The 12,863-nt window shown below is 34.4% G+C and overlaps 1 protein-coding gene across 1 annotated transcript; it reads left to right on the top strand.

Annotated features, from left to right (window-relative positions):
• Positions 1-1,579: 1,579 nt before the first annotated feature.
• On the top strand, positions 1,580-12,595 carry LOC100801342 (type II inositol polyphosphate 5-phosphatase 15). The gene is made up of 12 exons (XM_006606362.4): positions 1,580-2,468; positions 3,704-3,956; positions 4,442-5,234; positions 5,768-5,892; positions 6,250-6,334; positions 7,553-7,718; positions 7,821-7,861; positions 7,957-8,209; positions 8,941-9,064; positions 10,792-11,152; positions 11,792-12,164; positions 12,318-12,595. The coding sequence occupies exons 1-11, from the start codon at positions 1,598-1,600 to the stop codon at positions 12,149-12,151; spliced, it is 3,432 nt and encodes a 1,143-aa protein (XP_006606425.1). The 5' UTR covers positions 1,580-1,597; the 3' UTR covers positions 12,152-12,164; positions 12,318-12,595.
• Positions 12,596-12,863: the final 268 nt, after the last annotated feature.

The raw sequence follows: 12,863 nt of genomic DNA on the forward strand, positions 1-12,863 counted from the left end.
TCAATCAAAGATAGTCAATTTAAATGATTAAATATTTATAAGAATGTAAAAATTAGAAAAAGTTATTTCTTTAATTTTCTAATGTAATTTTTAGTTACAAAAATCATTTAAAAAATATTTAAACATAAACTACAATTAACTAAATATTATAATTTATTTTTAACAAAAAAAATCTTGACCATAGTCTGAATGTAAACAATATTTTTTTATGCTTTTTAGGACGAATTTGGTGATTTACATAATAATACATGATGATAAAAACAAATAATTAACAGCATAAGCACTATTTTTAAATTTAATTTAATTTTCTATCATCTTAATTTTTCTTACATTTTAAAAATAAAATAAAAAAACTCCATTGCATCTATGGGATACTGGTAAACATACAACAAGAAGATATGTGTATTGATCAATGAAAATATAAAAACACAATAATGATCCAATATCTTTATATTTTTTTTCATATAAACAGGCCGTTTCTATATATGTTTTGGCCTTAGATAAATTTTGTATGTGAGTCTTATCCATTTTCATCTATTCCTCCACTTTTTTGTGTAAAAATTGTTAATTAAAATTTAATATTCAAGCAATATTTTCATATTTCATTCAATAGTAATTTATTCTACTATATATTACAATATAAATGATCTCAAATTAAATCTAGAAAAAAATAATTTTGAATATTTTTTTTCACAATGACAATAATTGTAAATATTATTAATTATATTTTATAAACATGCATATAAAAAGGATTTTTTTTTAATATACTTTAATATTTTTAATAAGACATTAATTTTTCTGTAAATATTTCTTTTAATATCTTCAATTTATGAAGAAAAATTAAGACCAATAATACCAAATTAATACTTACTAAAACTTAAATTTATTTCAAGATAAATATATATTTTTTCAATTTGCTTTCTTTTGCAATTCTCAATTATTATGATTCAAATAAAAAATACAAACTAATTTTATATTTTACAATAAGAAAACTTACCACTCTCATTTTCATCAAAATATATATCATATTCTTTTCATAAAATTTAATCACTATATTCATTTTAATATGATTTTTTTTAATTTAAAGTGAATGGAAACTAATTTTTCTATAATTTTCAAATGAATTATAAACTTATCAAATGATTTATGATATATCTATGTGTATACTTATATTAAAATTTGATAATTTTACTAACAAAATAATAATAAATGATATAATAAAACGTATTACCTAATAATTTAAATTTAAATTAATTTTTTATAAAAGTATATAAAATTAAGAGCTTGTTGTGGGAGGTCCAAGACAATGACCTAATTGGCCTTGCCATTGGCGGCACCGCATATAAACAAGAGACATAGTTAAATATTTTAAAAAACCAATCTAAGTAACGTGCATATTTTAGACAAAAGTTTAAACAAATTGCAAAAATAGTTAAATATTAAAAAAAACCAACATTGGTAACGTGCATATTTAATATTTAAGAAAAAAGTTTAAACAAATAGTAAAAATTTATTATATTTCATAAAATCATTCTAACGAATCAATTAAAAGTACAATATTAATTAATCTGAATTTGAAATCAATAATTGACTGGAAATGATAGTGCGTATTGTTGTTATTGGAACAGGTGTGAGGTGTCTCATCTCAGCTGGAATTTTGCTTGGTCTGTCTGTACGTCTCTGCTTCCACTCCCTCACATCGCACACTTTTCCGAATTTCGATTCAATGGATCCATCATCGTCACCACTCCGCCAAAACGACGTCGCTTCCTTCGACCGCCAAACTTCTTCTAGAATATACTTGCACTCCTCCTCTTCCGACGACGACGTTTCGCCCTCCCACTCTATCCAATCCACCAACCGCCGTCTCGATTACATGCTCCAGTTCCTCGACCGGAAGCTCTCCTCCGACCACGCCCACCGCCGCCACTCATCCGGCTCCCGCGCCGCGCAACTGCCGGAGTTCGTCGCGAAGGGCGGCGGCGCTGGCATCTTCCGCCTCCCTGCTCGCGGCGCGGTGCACCCGGCGCGGCCGCCGAGCCTTGAACTGCGGCCGCACCCGCTGCGAGAGACTCAGATTGGACGTTTCCTGAGGAACATTGTTTCCACCGAGTCGCAGCTATGGGCGGCTTCGGAGTGCGGGGTAAGATTCTGGAACTTCAAGGATCTGTACGCGTCGTGGTGCGGCGTAGGAGAAGAAGAAGGAGTGGTTGCGAGGAACGGCGACGAGGAGAGTGCGCCGTTTCGAGAGTCGGTGTGGACCTCACCAACGTTGTGTTTGGTTGCGGATGAGGGGAACAGGTTGGTTTGGAGTGGACATAAGGATGGGAAGATTAGGTGCTGGAAGATGGATGATGATGACGATGATAACAACAACAACAACTGCGATTGGAGCAATCGGTTTACGGAAAGCTTGTCTTGGCATGCTCACCGTGGACCTGTTCTTTCCCTTACCTTCACCTCTTACGGTCACCCTTCACTCTTCACTACTCTACTAATTACTATTGTTAGACTTAGGCTTGCCTAGTCTAGATTATGATAATTTTAGTTCTTATCTGCTACCCTAGAGGTGTTTAGCTTGATTTCCCACCCCCGGCAATTTCAAGCTAATGCTTTAAAATTGACATTACAAATAATTTATAAAAAAAATTGAAATTAAGAATAAGAGTTTAAATTTTAAGTCAAGAGTTTAATACCTAGAGATGAAGGAAAATACATTTTAAACCCTAGGTGTTATCAAGCTAATTTTTTAATAGTAATTAGCTTGTAAGAGTAAGAGTTTAAATTAGGGGATGAAATTAAGAATAAGAGTTTACATTATATAATACATACAACCTAATTACTATTTTTTTAGTATGTTCTCATCTTCACTTATTTCTTAAATACTTTACATACTTATCATAAATGGAAAATTAAATAAAATAGGAGAGTTGATGTTAAAAATTTAAAAATAATTTTAATATAAACGAAGATATTAATTTCATTCCTTAATCTGTGTTATTTTCTTAAATGGACAGGTAAAAAGAAATAGAGGGAGTAATTTTTTAATACTAAAAGTTACGTTTAATTTTAAATTTCGTGTATAGTGTATTTTGGATCTTGAGATTTAAAATAAAGAAGAAAAAGGGAAAGTAGAATTCAAAAGCTTCTAAAACTAGTTTTTTTTTTCTCTTAAAAAAGTTCATTAAGTTTTCTTTATTAACAATAGCTACTTTTTTAAAAGTCCAAAATAAGTTGGGTCAAACGATTTTGATTATAAGCTGTTTTGAGCATTTGGAAAAACCTTTGCAAAACTTCTCTGGACTTGTTTTATGATGTAGGCACTTAACTTGAAAATTGAAGGTATTTGGTTAAGTTTATAAAAGTATCTTATGATTTTTTTTAGTATTTTTTATCCCATTTCAATAATTTTGCATTGATGTTTTTCAAGCGCTTATGGCATAAGCTCTCATGTGATAAGCTCTTTTTGAATAAGCACTTAATTAAATTGTTTACTCAAATGTGTACTTAGCTAATCCAAACTTATTAAGATTACTTGTGGTGTAAGTTTATGAAAATTAAGTGCTGATATTTTGGTTACTAATAATATTAATATGAAAGAAATTCTAATAAATGACCTGTGGGATCTGATGTTCGTTGGTTTATTCACATGCTTGTTGTGAATGTTATACATTATTCTCTCCTTTGCATTTTGTTAATCCAGGGGATCTGTGGTCGGGTTCAGAAGGAGGAGGTATAAAAATATGGCCTTTGGAGGCTGTTGAAAAATCTATTCATCTTACAAAGGAGGAAAGGCACAGTGCTGCCATATTTGTGGAGAGGTCCTATGTTGACTTGAGGAGCCAGCTATCTACAAATGGCTTCAGTAACATGCTAACTTCAGATGTAAAGTACTTAGTATCTGATAATTCGAGAGCAAAGGTGTGGAGTGCTGGCTATTTTTCATTTGCTTTGTGGTGAGATTTTCCCTCCAAAACTCTTGTGGTGTTAGTATTGAACATTAGTATGGGTTGATTCTTTTATATTTAGGCATTCAAGTGTAATTAATTATTTTAGGATTTTTCTTATCTTGTGGGCACAACTTACTTTTGTAAAAAATAGTAAATAGTAAATACACATTTATTATTTTAATATAGTAAATATATTGCTAGTTTATTATTATATTAAGAAGGTGCCTTAGCCCTTTTAATTTACGGACAGATATTCTTTTAAACTTCTATGAACTGGCTTAAATCCTGCTAATAGCAAGACATTGGTTCTATGATATAAATCCTTATGAAATATTAAGGATCATATAACTATGTGCATGGGATGTATAATGAAATCTTAAATAGACTAAGACTTCAGTGTCATATGATCCTTACTCTTTTCTTTTTGCATTACTTGTGTGTGCATATTAATACCTTTCACTTAATGTATTCTAGTGCTTGTTAAATTGTAGGGATGCTCGTACAAGAGAGCTACTGAAAGTTTTCAATTCAGATGGACAGATTGAGAATCGGTTGGATGTGTCCTCAATTCAAGACTTTTCAGTGGAGCTTATTTCAAGTTCAAGGAAAGACAAAACACAAAGTTCCATTGGGTTCTTTCAGCGTTCACGTAATGCCATAATGGGGGCAGCAGATGCTGTTCGTCGAGTTGCAGCAAAGGGAGGCTTTGGGGATGATAACCGGAGAACTGAAGCACTAGTGGTAACAATAGATGGAATGATTTGGACAGGGTGTACAAGTGGCTTACTGGTGCAATGGGATGGAAATGGCAATCGCATACAAGATTTTCTCTACCATTCATCTTCCATTCAGTGTTTTTGTACTTTTGGCATGCAAATTTGGGTAGGCTATGTGTCTGGCACTGTCCAGGTATTGGACCTCAAGGGTAGTCTGATTGGGGGATGGGTGGCTCATGGCAGTCCAATTGTAAAAATGACAGTTGGCGCTGGTTATGTATTTGCATTGGCTAACCATGGTGGCATTCGTGGATGGAACATCACCTCCCCAGGACCTCTTGATAGCATATTGCGTTCAGAATTGGGTGGCAAAGAATTTTTATATACTAAAATAGAAAATATAAAAATATTGAGTGGTACCTGGAATGTTGGACAAGGAAAAGCATCTCTAGATTCCCTTACTTCATGGCTAGGTTCTGTGGCCTCAGATGTTAGCCTTGTTGTTGTTGGGTTGCAAGAGGTTGAAATGGGTGCTGGATTTCTTGCAATGTCTGCAGCTAAAGAAACGGTAAGTCATCATTTTCTGTAATAATACTAGAAAATTGGTACTATGTTATTATTAGAGAACTAGTAGTTGTAAGGGAAGCAGTTGCTGTGTGAATTATGGTTAGTTTTTTCTTTTTGATAAGGTTTAACTTTCAACTTTGAGCACATCAATGAGTCCAACATGTCCTTTGAGACAACTTGAGTACAAGATCGACATGGTCATTATAAAAACTAGACAAGAGAAAAAGAGCAATGGGAGGGGACTGGGTGAAAAATTCTTGGATTGATCTATTATAATAGAGCTCCACGTCAAAATGATTTTCTTCTGATTAGCATATTGGTTACTGAAAATCGTTATAGATTTCTGTTGTGATTTTTATTCAATGGGAATTTTACGGATGGTTGGATTGTTCATGCGTCATTGTCAGTATTCTGTCATGACAGTCATCGTGTTGTTATGTATATACATATAAATATATATAGTACAATGAATGGTTTTGCCTAACTTTTCTTGCTCATAACCCTCCTCTATGCCCCCATCTCACAAATATATAGGTAGGATTGGAGGGAAGTTCTGTTGGGCAGTGGTGGCTGGATATGATAGACAAAACATTAGATGAAGGTTCAACATTTGAACGTATTGGATCCAGGCAACTTGCTGGCTTGGTCATTGCTGTGTGGTGAGTATCTATGAGTAGGAGTAGATGTGAGCTGGTGAAGCTTTATTATGTCAGAAATAATGCCTGTTGTTTGTTAAGGCAATATGACATGTGTTAAATTTTAGCAATTTGAGCATGCATTGGTCTGCTAAATTGCTTGTATTATGTTAGATTATTTTCTGCTTTCCTTCCTACTTATTATGAATTCTATTTTGATTTAGTAGATATGGATATGGATCACTAAAGATTGGGTTCCTAATTGTGTCCTGAAAAGAAATATCAACTATTTTCCTCCTTTGATTTGAATTTTTGTCTTTGTTATCTAAATTCTTCCTTGCTGCTCTCTTTGCCTAAAGTAGTTGAATTTTTCTTTTTCAGGGTTAAAACCAACATTAGATTTCATGTTGGGGATGTCGAAGTGGCAGCAGTTCCATGTGGCTTTGGACGTGCTATTGGCAATAAGGTGGGCCTGCACTGTCTGCTCTGCTGTTTTGCCTTTCATATTAGTTTTGACTTAGTTTCTTGTGTTTCTATCTATGATTCTATCACTCTGTTTTTGCTAATAAAGGGTGTATTAAGATGTGGCAGTTTCTCATGATCACGGATCTCGTAATTGTCAGCTTTGGTTTCATTGAACAGTCTAACAAGGATATTTAAATATCAGGCTATTGCTAGATTCTCTACTAGATTTTATGGAGTGTTGCAATTCGAAGTAAAAGCAAACAGAGTCAGAGATTTCCATTCTACAAGTTCTGTAATGCAAGCCCATGACGTGATTTGCTTCTGTGTGGTCTGCAAGTAACATATCACGTAACAATTAAAACTTTATCTCTAATTGTGTCCACATAAGAGAGATAGCCAGTATGATGTTAGTTGATGACTTTGGCTTGAGTTTCATCATTATGCAACACACACATATAAAGCCAATGGGACCTGCAAGTCTTCTCATAGATATTGGAAATATTTGTGTTTCAGTTATGACATGACATGCTATAGTGTACTCATTATTAATTTGCTCCAAATATTGAAAATTACCATTCAGCTATGCACTGCAGTGTTTTCTGTGGTATATGGAGGCCAATGGTAGTAAGTGCGCGCCATAGCACATGGCATGCTAGTTGCCATATTGAAGCATGAAACCATTTCATCAAAAGAAAAAATATAGAACTATGTAAAACTGAATATATTATAACTGAAGAAAAGGAGAAACAGGGAGAGACAGAACACAGCAATTTTCTATGTGATTTCAGCAACAAAATCAAAACAATGAAAAAAAATCTAGTATGGAGTAGGTTTCATACTTCAATGATGATTCCGACATTGTCAGTGAAGCTTTCTGCTCTTAAGATCTTTGAAGGAACTCAAGCTAGGTGCCATGCATTTTTCAACCACTTTGGTATGGCTCATGCTACATGCCATGGATACCACAACTAAGGTGGTGCCACATTGAATACCATGCCATATTTGGTTTTATTATGGCTGTGACCTCTCCAAAAATGCCATGCCATGCCATGCCATGCCATGCCATGGAGGTTCTATTGGCAACACCATCACCTGTTTTATTATATGTGTGGTGTGCTATTTTTTTTTCCCAGTTAACAATAGTTTTTTATAGGTATCTCCTTTTTGTTTCAGTTTTTGCTGTTTTGACCATTGACATAGGAGATGTTTGTTTCACCAGGGAGCTGTTGGTTTGAGAATTAGAGTGTATGATCGGATAATGTGCTTTGTTAATTGTCACTTTGCTGCACATTTAGATGCAGTTGGTCGTCGCAACGCAGATTTTGATCATGTATACCGAACAATGTCCTTCAGTCGGCCAACAAACCTCTTAAATACTACAGCTGGTACTTTGCTGTGCCTATTCCTGATCTTCTCACTTTCCTTATCTATGTATTTATTTTGGCCGGTTTATAGATCTGGCTTGCCATTGGGCCTTTCTGTTGCAGCTGGCACTTCATCTTCTGTTCCAACGTTTCGTGGTACAAATGTATGTAGATGCTGTCCACTTTATTCATATAAGTGATGCTTTATGATGCACTCAGATAGTTGGATGAAGCATTGATTCTTGAGATTGGTTTCCAGTCTGCAGAAGGGATGCCCGAGTTATCTGAGGCAGACATGGTTGTGTTTCTTGGTGATTTTAATTATCGACTTGATGACATTTCTTATGACGAAGCAAGAGATTTTGTTTCTCAAAGATGCTTTGATTGGCTTAGAGAAAGGGACCAACTTCGAGCAGAAATGGAAGCTGGGAATGTCTTCCAAGGAATGCGTGAAGCAATTATAACATTTCCTCCCACATACAAGTTTGAACGGCACCAAGTTGGTTTGGCAGGTTGGTCCCCCGCCCAAAACAAAAACACACAAATGGTCTCATGAACTTGAAAAGAAACTTTAGCATTAAAAAGTGAGATGGAAACAGTCAAGTATAAAAGATGTGGACTGGGTTGCTAAATTTCTGCTTTAATCATGACTCCGGAATATAGCATTTCTGCAAATTATGCACTTCCAATTCCTAAGATTTTTTATTTGTAGACCAATAACATGCACAGGGTAGGAGAAAAGAACAAAATATATCCAGATTTTTATGAAGTGAAAAATTCCGACCACACCATAAGTAATGATTTTCAGTCCTCTTCACAGATGGCTTTATATGAATTATTAAAATTGTAGAACAGATAGGGAAGAGATAAAAAGGATATCAGAGACTGAATAATAGGATTTAAATTTTTTATCTTTTTGGGTGCTTGTAACTTGTAGAGGCTTGCTTTAGAGACTAGAATATTAGTGTAGGGAGAGTGAGGGAGGTAGGAGAAAATCATACTGTAATGGGATAAACTAAATGGCACGGTCTCCCTATATATATATATATATATTACTAGGTTAAGAGTGCAGTACAATGAAGTACGGAGTACATCTGGATTCTCAATAACCTAATGCTAAAACTTGGCAAAAAAAAACTCTTAACAATTAGATATTGAAAGGTGAATTATTTCAAGTAACAATCATTGCTGCTTCAAGATTTGTAAGGGTATGACTTCAGATTGTGTGACCTGTTTCTTGAAGGGTATGATTCTGGGGAAAAGAAACGCATCCCTGCTTGGTGTGACAGAATTTTGTATCGTGATAGCTGCACTTCTTTGTTGTCTGATTGCAGTTTAGAGTGTCCCATTGTCTCCTCAGTATTACAGTGAGTGCTCTAATTGGTTATATTTTATTGTTATTTGGGTATATGGAGTAAAACACCGTGCTAGAAGGACTGTGTATATGTTTTCTTAGATAAGTTATATTTTTCTTGGCAATTTGTGCTGAACTCACTTAGCAGTCTCTGATCCCTGTACCGAAAAGGGGACTTCTTTATTATGAGACATGTGAAGCGAGTCAAAATTGAATTACAGATTTCTGAAAATGAAAAAGCTAGGTAGCCAAAAATAATTTTGCTAGAGTTGGCATCATTAGTGACTTATATAACTACCACCCTTGAATCATAACATATTTTGGCTGCATATCATCGTATTATTTTTGTGGCTAAAACGTTTATGCTATCTATATATAATATTCATTTTTAATTTGATCCATATACCAAAACAGGCTGTAATTTAGTCCCTATACGTGTAATTATTTCCAAGTTGGTCACATAAATTGTGTGTTTTTGTTATAGTATTGTTTCTTTTATAGCACAAGAAATTGTAGGGAGCAATTATAAGTATCATGTGTAGAGACTGTATATGTTATGTTTTTTTTGTCCTTGTAAATGACAATCATTTTCTGCTTGGCCCCTGCACTTCACAATAACGACATGCTAACTGAACAGTCTTATAAAAGAAACAGATTTCAGGGATGACATTGAAAATGGTTATGGCTGGAAGATACATAAATAATGTATAGGCTAAACATATCTTGCAATTGTGGTACTTGTATTCTTGTAAATATACTTTAACTAACGTATGTACATACCCCAGTGCCTGGAGGCTCCTTGTTATGCGAAGGTATGGGAAGGGTCATTGTATGCAACCTTACCTTGCATATGTGAAGAGGTTGTTTCTGGATTCAAACCCATGACCTACTGGTCATCAAGGCATAACTTTATCATTGTGCCCAGGGCTTATCCTCTCTTGTAAATATACTTTATGCCTATATAATTTAGACACACGAATCCAATCATGCATCTCTCATTTTCTTTTTCCTAAACTTGTTAGTTAGAGTTTGATGGGAGGCAATCCTATTCCATGTATGCCTGGTGGATCCACTACTGGCCTCGGCCCACTACAGCCTTTCCCCCCCCTGTGACATTTGTGTTTCAATTCTGGATACCAATTTCAACTCTGCTTTGATGAGATTTTGCAAATGACACAATTTGTGATCATCAACCTGCATTGCCTATTGCCTCCTATTCTGTGTTTCATGATGAGACTAAAAGGTCTTATACACACATCAAATGATCAATTGACAGATGTTTTCTTACTGAGTCTTTGAGAGTCCTTCAAATAAGTTAATATATGTACCAAACTTTGTGCATATGACCTATATGTTCCAATTTAAGGGAAAGTGTTAGAACATATGTAAATAATGTAAACAGACTAACCATACCTTGTATTTACAGTAGGTAATTAGGATATTTGTTGATTCTTGTAAATTGTAATCATTATTTTGTCTATTTAGTCAAGACTCTGTTATGTAAACACATGGATTTAATCTTGTCTCTGATTTCCTCCTTTCCCAACAATTGTACATACAAGGACTGAATTGAAAACTTTTTGCATTCAGGACCCAATTGAAATATAGGGCCAAAATATAATTTAAACTTTTCTGATTGTTTATCATTGCGCTCTAAAATATTTTAGAAAAGCATAAGTGGGAAGTACTATCTTTTCCTTTCATTTTGTGTTTTGATTAATGCCATCTAACCTTCAATAGGTATGAAGCTTGCATGGATGTCACAGATAGTGACCACAAGCCTGTCCGCTGCATATTTTCTATAGATATTGCTCGAGTAGATGAACCAATCCGGAGGCAGGAGTTTGGAGAGATTCTTGAGTCAAATGAGAAAATTAAATATCTTCTGAAAGAACTATGCAAGATTCCTGAAACTATCATTAGTACAAACAACATAATTCTTCAAAACCAGGACACATTAATTTTGCGTATTACAAATAAATGTGCAGAAGGCAATGCTTTGTTTGAAATAATTTGTGAAGGTCAGTCTACTGTTACAGGGGATCAGAAGGCTACTAACCATCAGTTGAGAGGTTCCTTTGGCTTCCCAAGGTGGCTTGAGGTGATATTCTTTATTTAAAATAAATTTCTTTTTTGTACAATATTTATGGCTATGGAAGGAACTTGAAAACTAGAGAGATTTGAAAGTCAAACTAAAAAGTAATTTTTATTTCTAATATGATGGTGACAATGGATGAAATCACTCCTATATATACTTTATCACATTTCATTCAGGAACCTCAAGAGTCTAAAAACTTTATAATTCTCTAGAGTTTAAGAATCTGTACAGGCTAATTAAAGATAAAAAATAAATTGTATTAATTACTATAAATATAACCTCAAGTGTGGTGTAGATAAGAATGTTAAGGCTGATGAGTGCAAGATAAGATTAGGAACAAATATAGGTGGGAGAGAGAACACAAAAAAAACTTACTACGTGAGGAGACTAAACAGAGGCTCTACTGTGAAAAGTGGTAGTTATAGTGGCCACTGCGGCTGAGCTGTTACAGCTGCATCATTTGATGTGATCTGCAATTTAAAAAAAAGATAACCAAAATCTCCTCTAGAAAAAAATGGCTATGACTATTGGATTTTTTACAAAAATGTGGATCAACATCCTACTTTGTTTTTTTGCTTCAAATAGGGCATCTCTCCTTTGCAATGCACCATACGATAGTTACTTGCTAATTTTATGATTCAGGTGAGTCCTGCAACTGGTATAATAAGACCAGATCAAATTGTTGAAGTATCAGTGCATCATGAGGAATTTCAGACTCTGGAAGAGTTTGTTGATGGCGTTGTACAAAATTCTTGGTGCGAAGACTCCAGAGACAAGGAAGCTATTTTGGTTGTTAAGGTGCATGGCAATTACACTATCCAGCCAAGAAATCACCGAGTCCGTGTTCACCACTGTTATTCATCCAAGAAAAAACCTATGATTGACTCTCAACCAGATAGCTCCAGGCATATCCAAGGAACTGTACTACACCGATCTGATTTCCAACCATTCAGCAGTTCCTGTGATGTGGTTGACCAGCTACAGAAATTGCATAGCCCTTGAATCTGCAGTTAACGTAAGTGCCTGTAACTATTTTTAGTTTTTTAGCGAAGCAACAAACAAAAAATCGATAGATGATCTTGTAACAGGCAATAAGTCTGTCATTTATGCTTGCGATGATAAGCATGTTGATTATGTTTGGCAATGGCTTCTTTTCTTTTTATCATAGGGAGCTTGTGGTCCAACTTGTAATCATCCAGCTGATTGAACTGTACAGAAAGAAAGCGCAAATGCAAGGCAAAGTAGCGAGACAGTTTTTTACTTGATCCATTATTTAATTTATTGAGAATGAGCCCAATTGTAAATGACTATGTACCATATCAACCAACACAAGCTGCAATTTTAAGGGAAAATGCAGCGACCTGTGGTTACTGCAGCTGAAGCTGCTATAGTTGATTGTGTCGTTTGGATGATGATTGCTCCCTACAAATATTCTAATATTTTTTACTTTCTATTGTCTCATTTGCCTGGAATTTTGTGTAATGGAAGTTCATTTTGTTAAACGACTTCCTGTTATATTTTACCTTAGTCAAATAGTACGACACATTAAAGGATTGGTTATTGAAATTTTTTCTGAATTTATATTTTCATTATTTTGCAATGTTTCACAAGTTAAAATCTTTTGAGCCGTCAAAATAATTTATAAATGCCTATTCGAATAATCGTTGGCGAAGTAGTTATTAACAAATGCTTTCAAAGTTATACACTGAAATAT

This window comes from Glycine max, chromosome 20 (assembly GCF_000004515.6).
Source record: "Glycine max cultivar Williams 82 chromosome 20, Glycine_max_v4.0, whole genome shotgun sequence".
In the NCBI taxonomy this organism is placed as follows: Eukaryota; Viridiplantae; Streptophyta; class Magnoliopsida; order Fabales; family Fabaceae; genus Glycine; species Glycine max.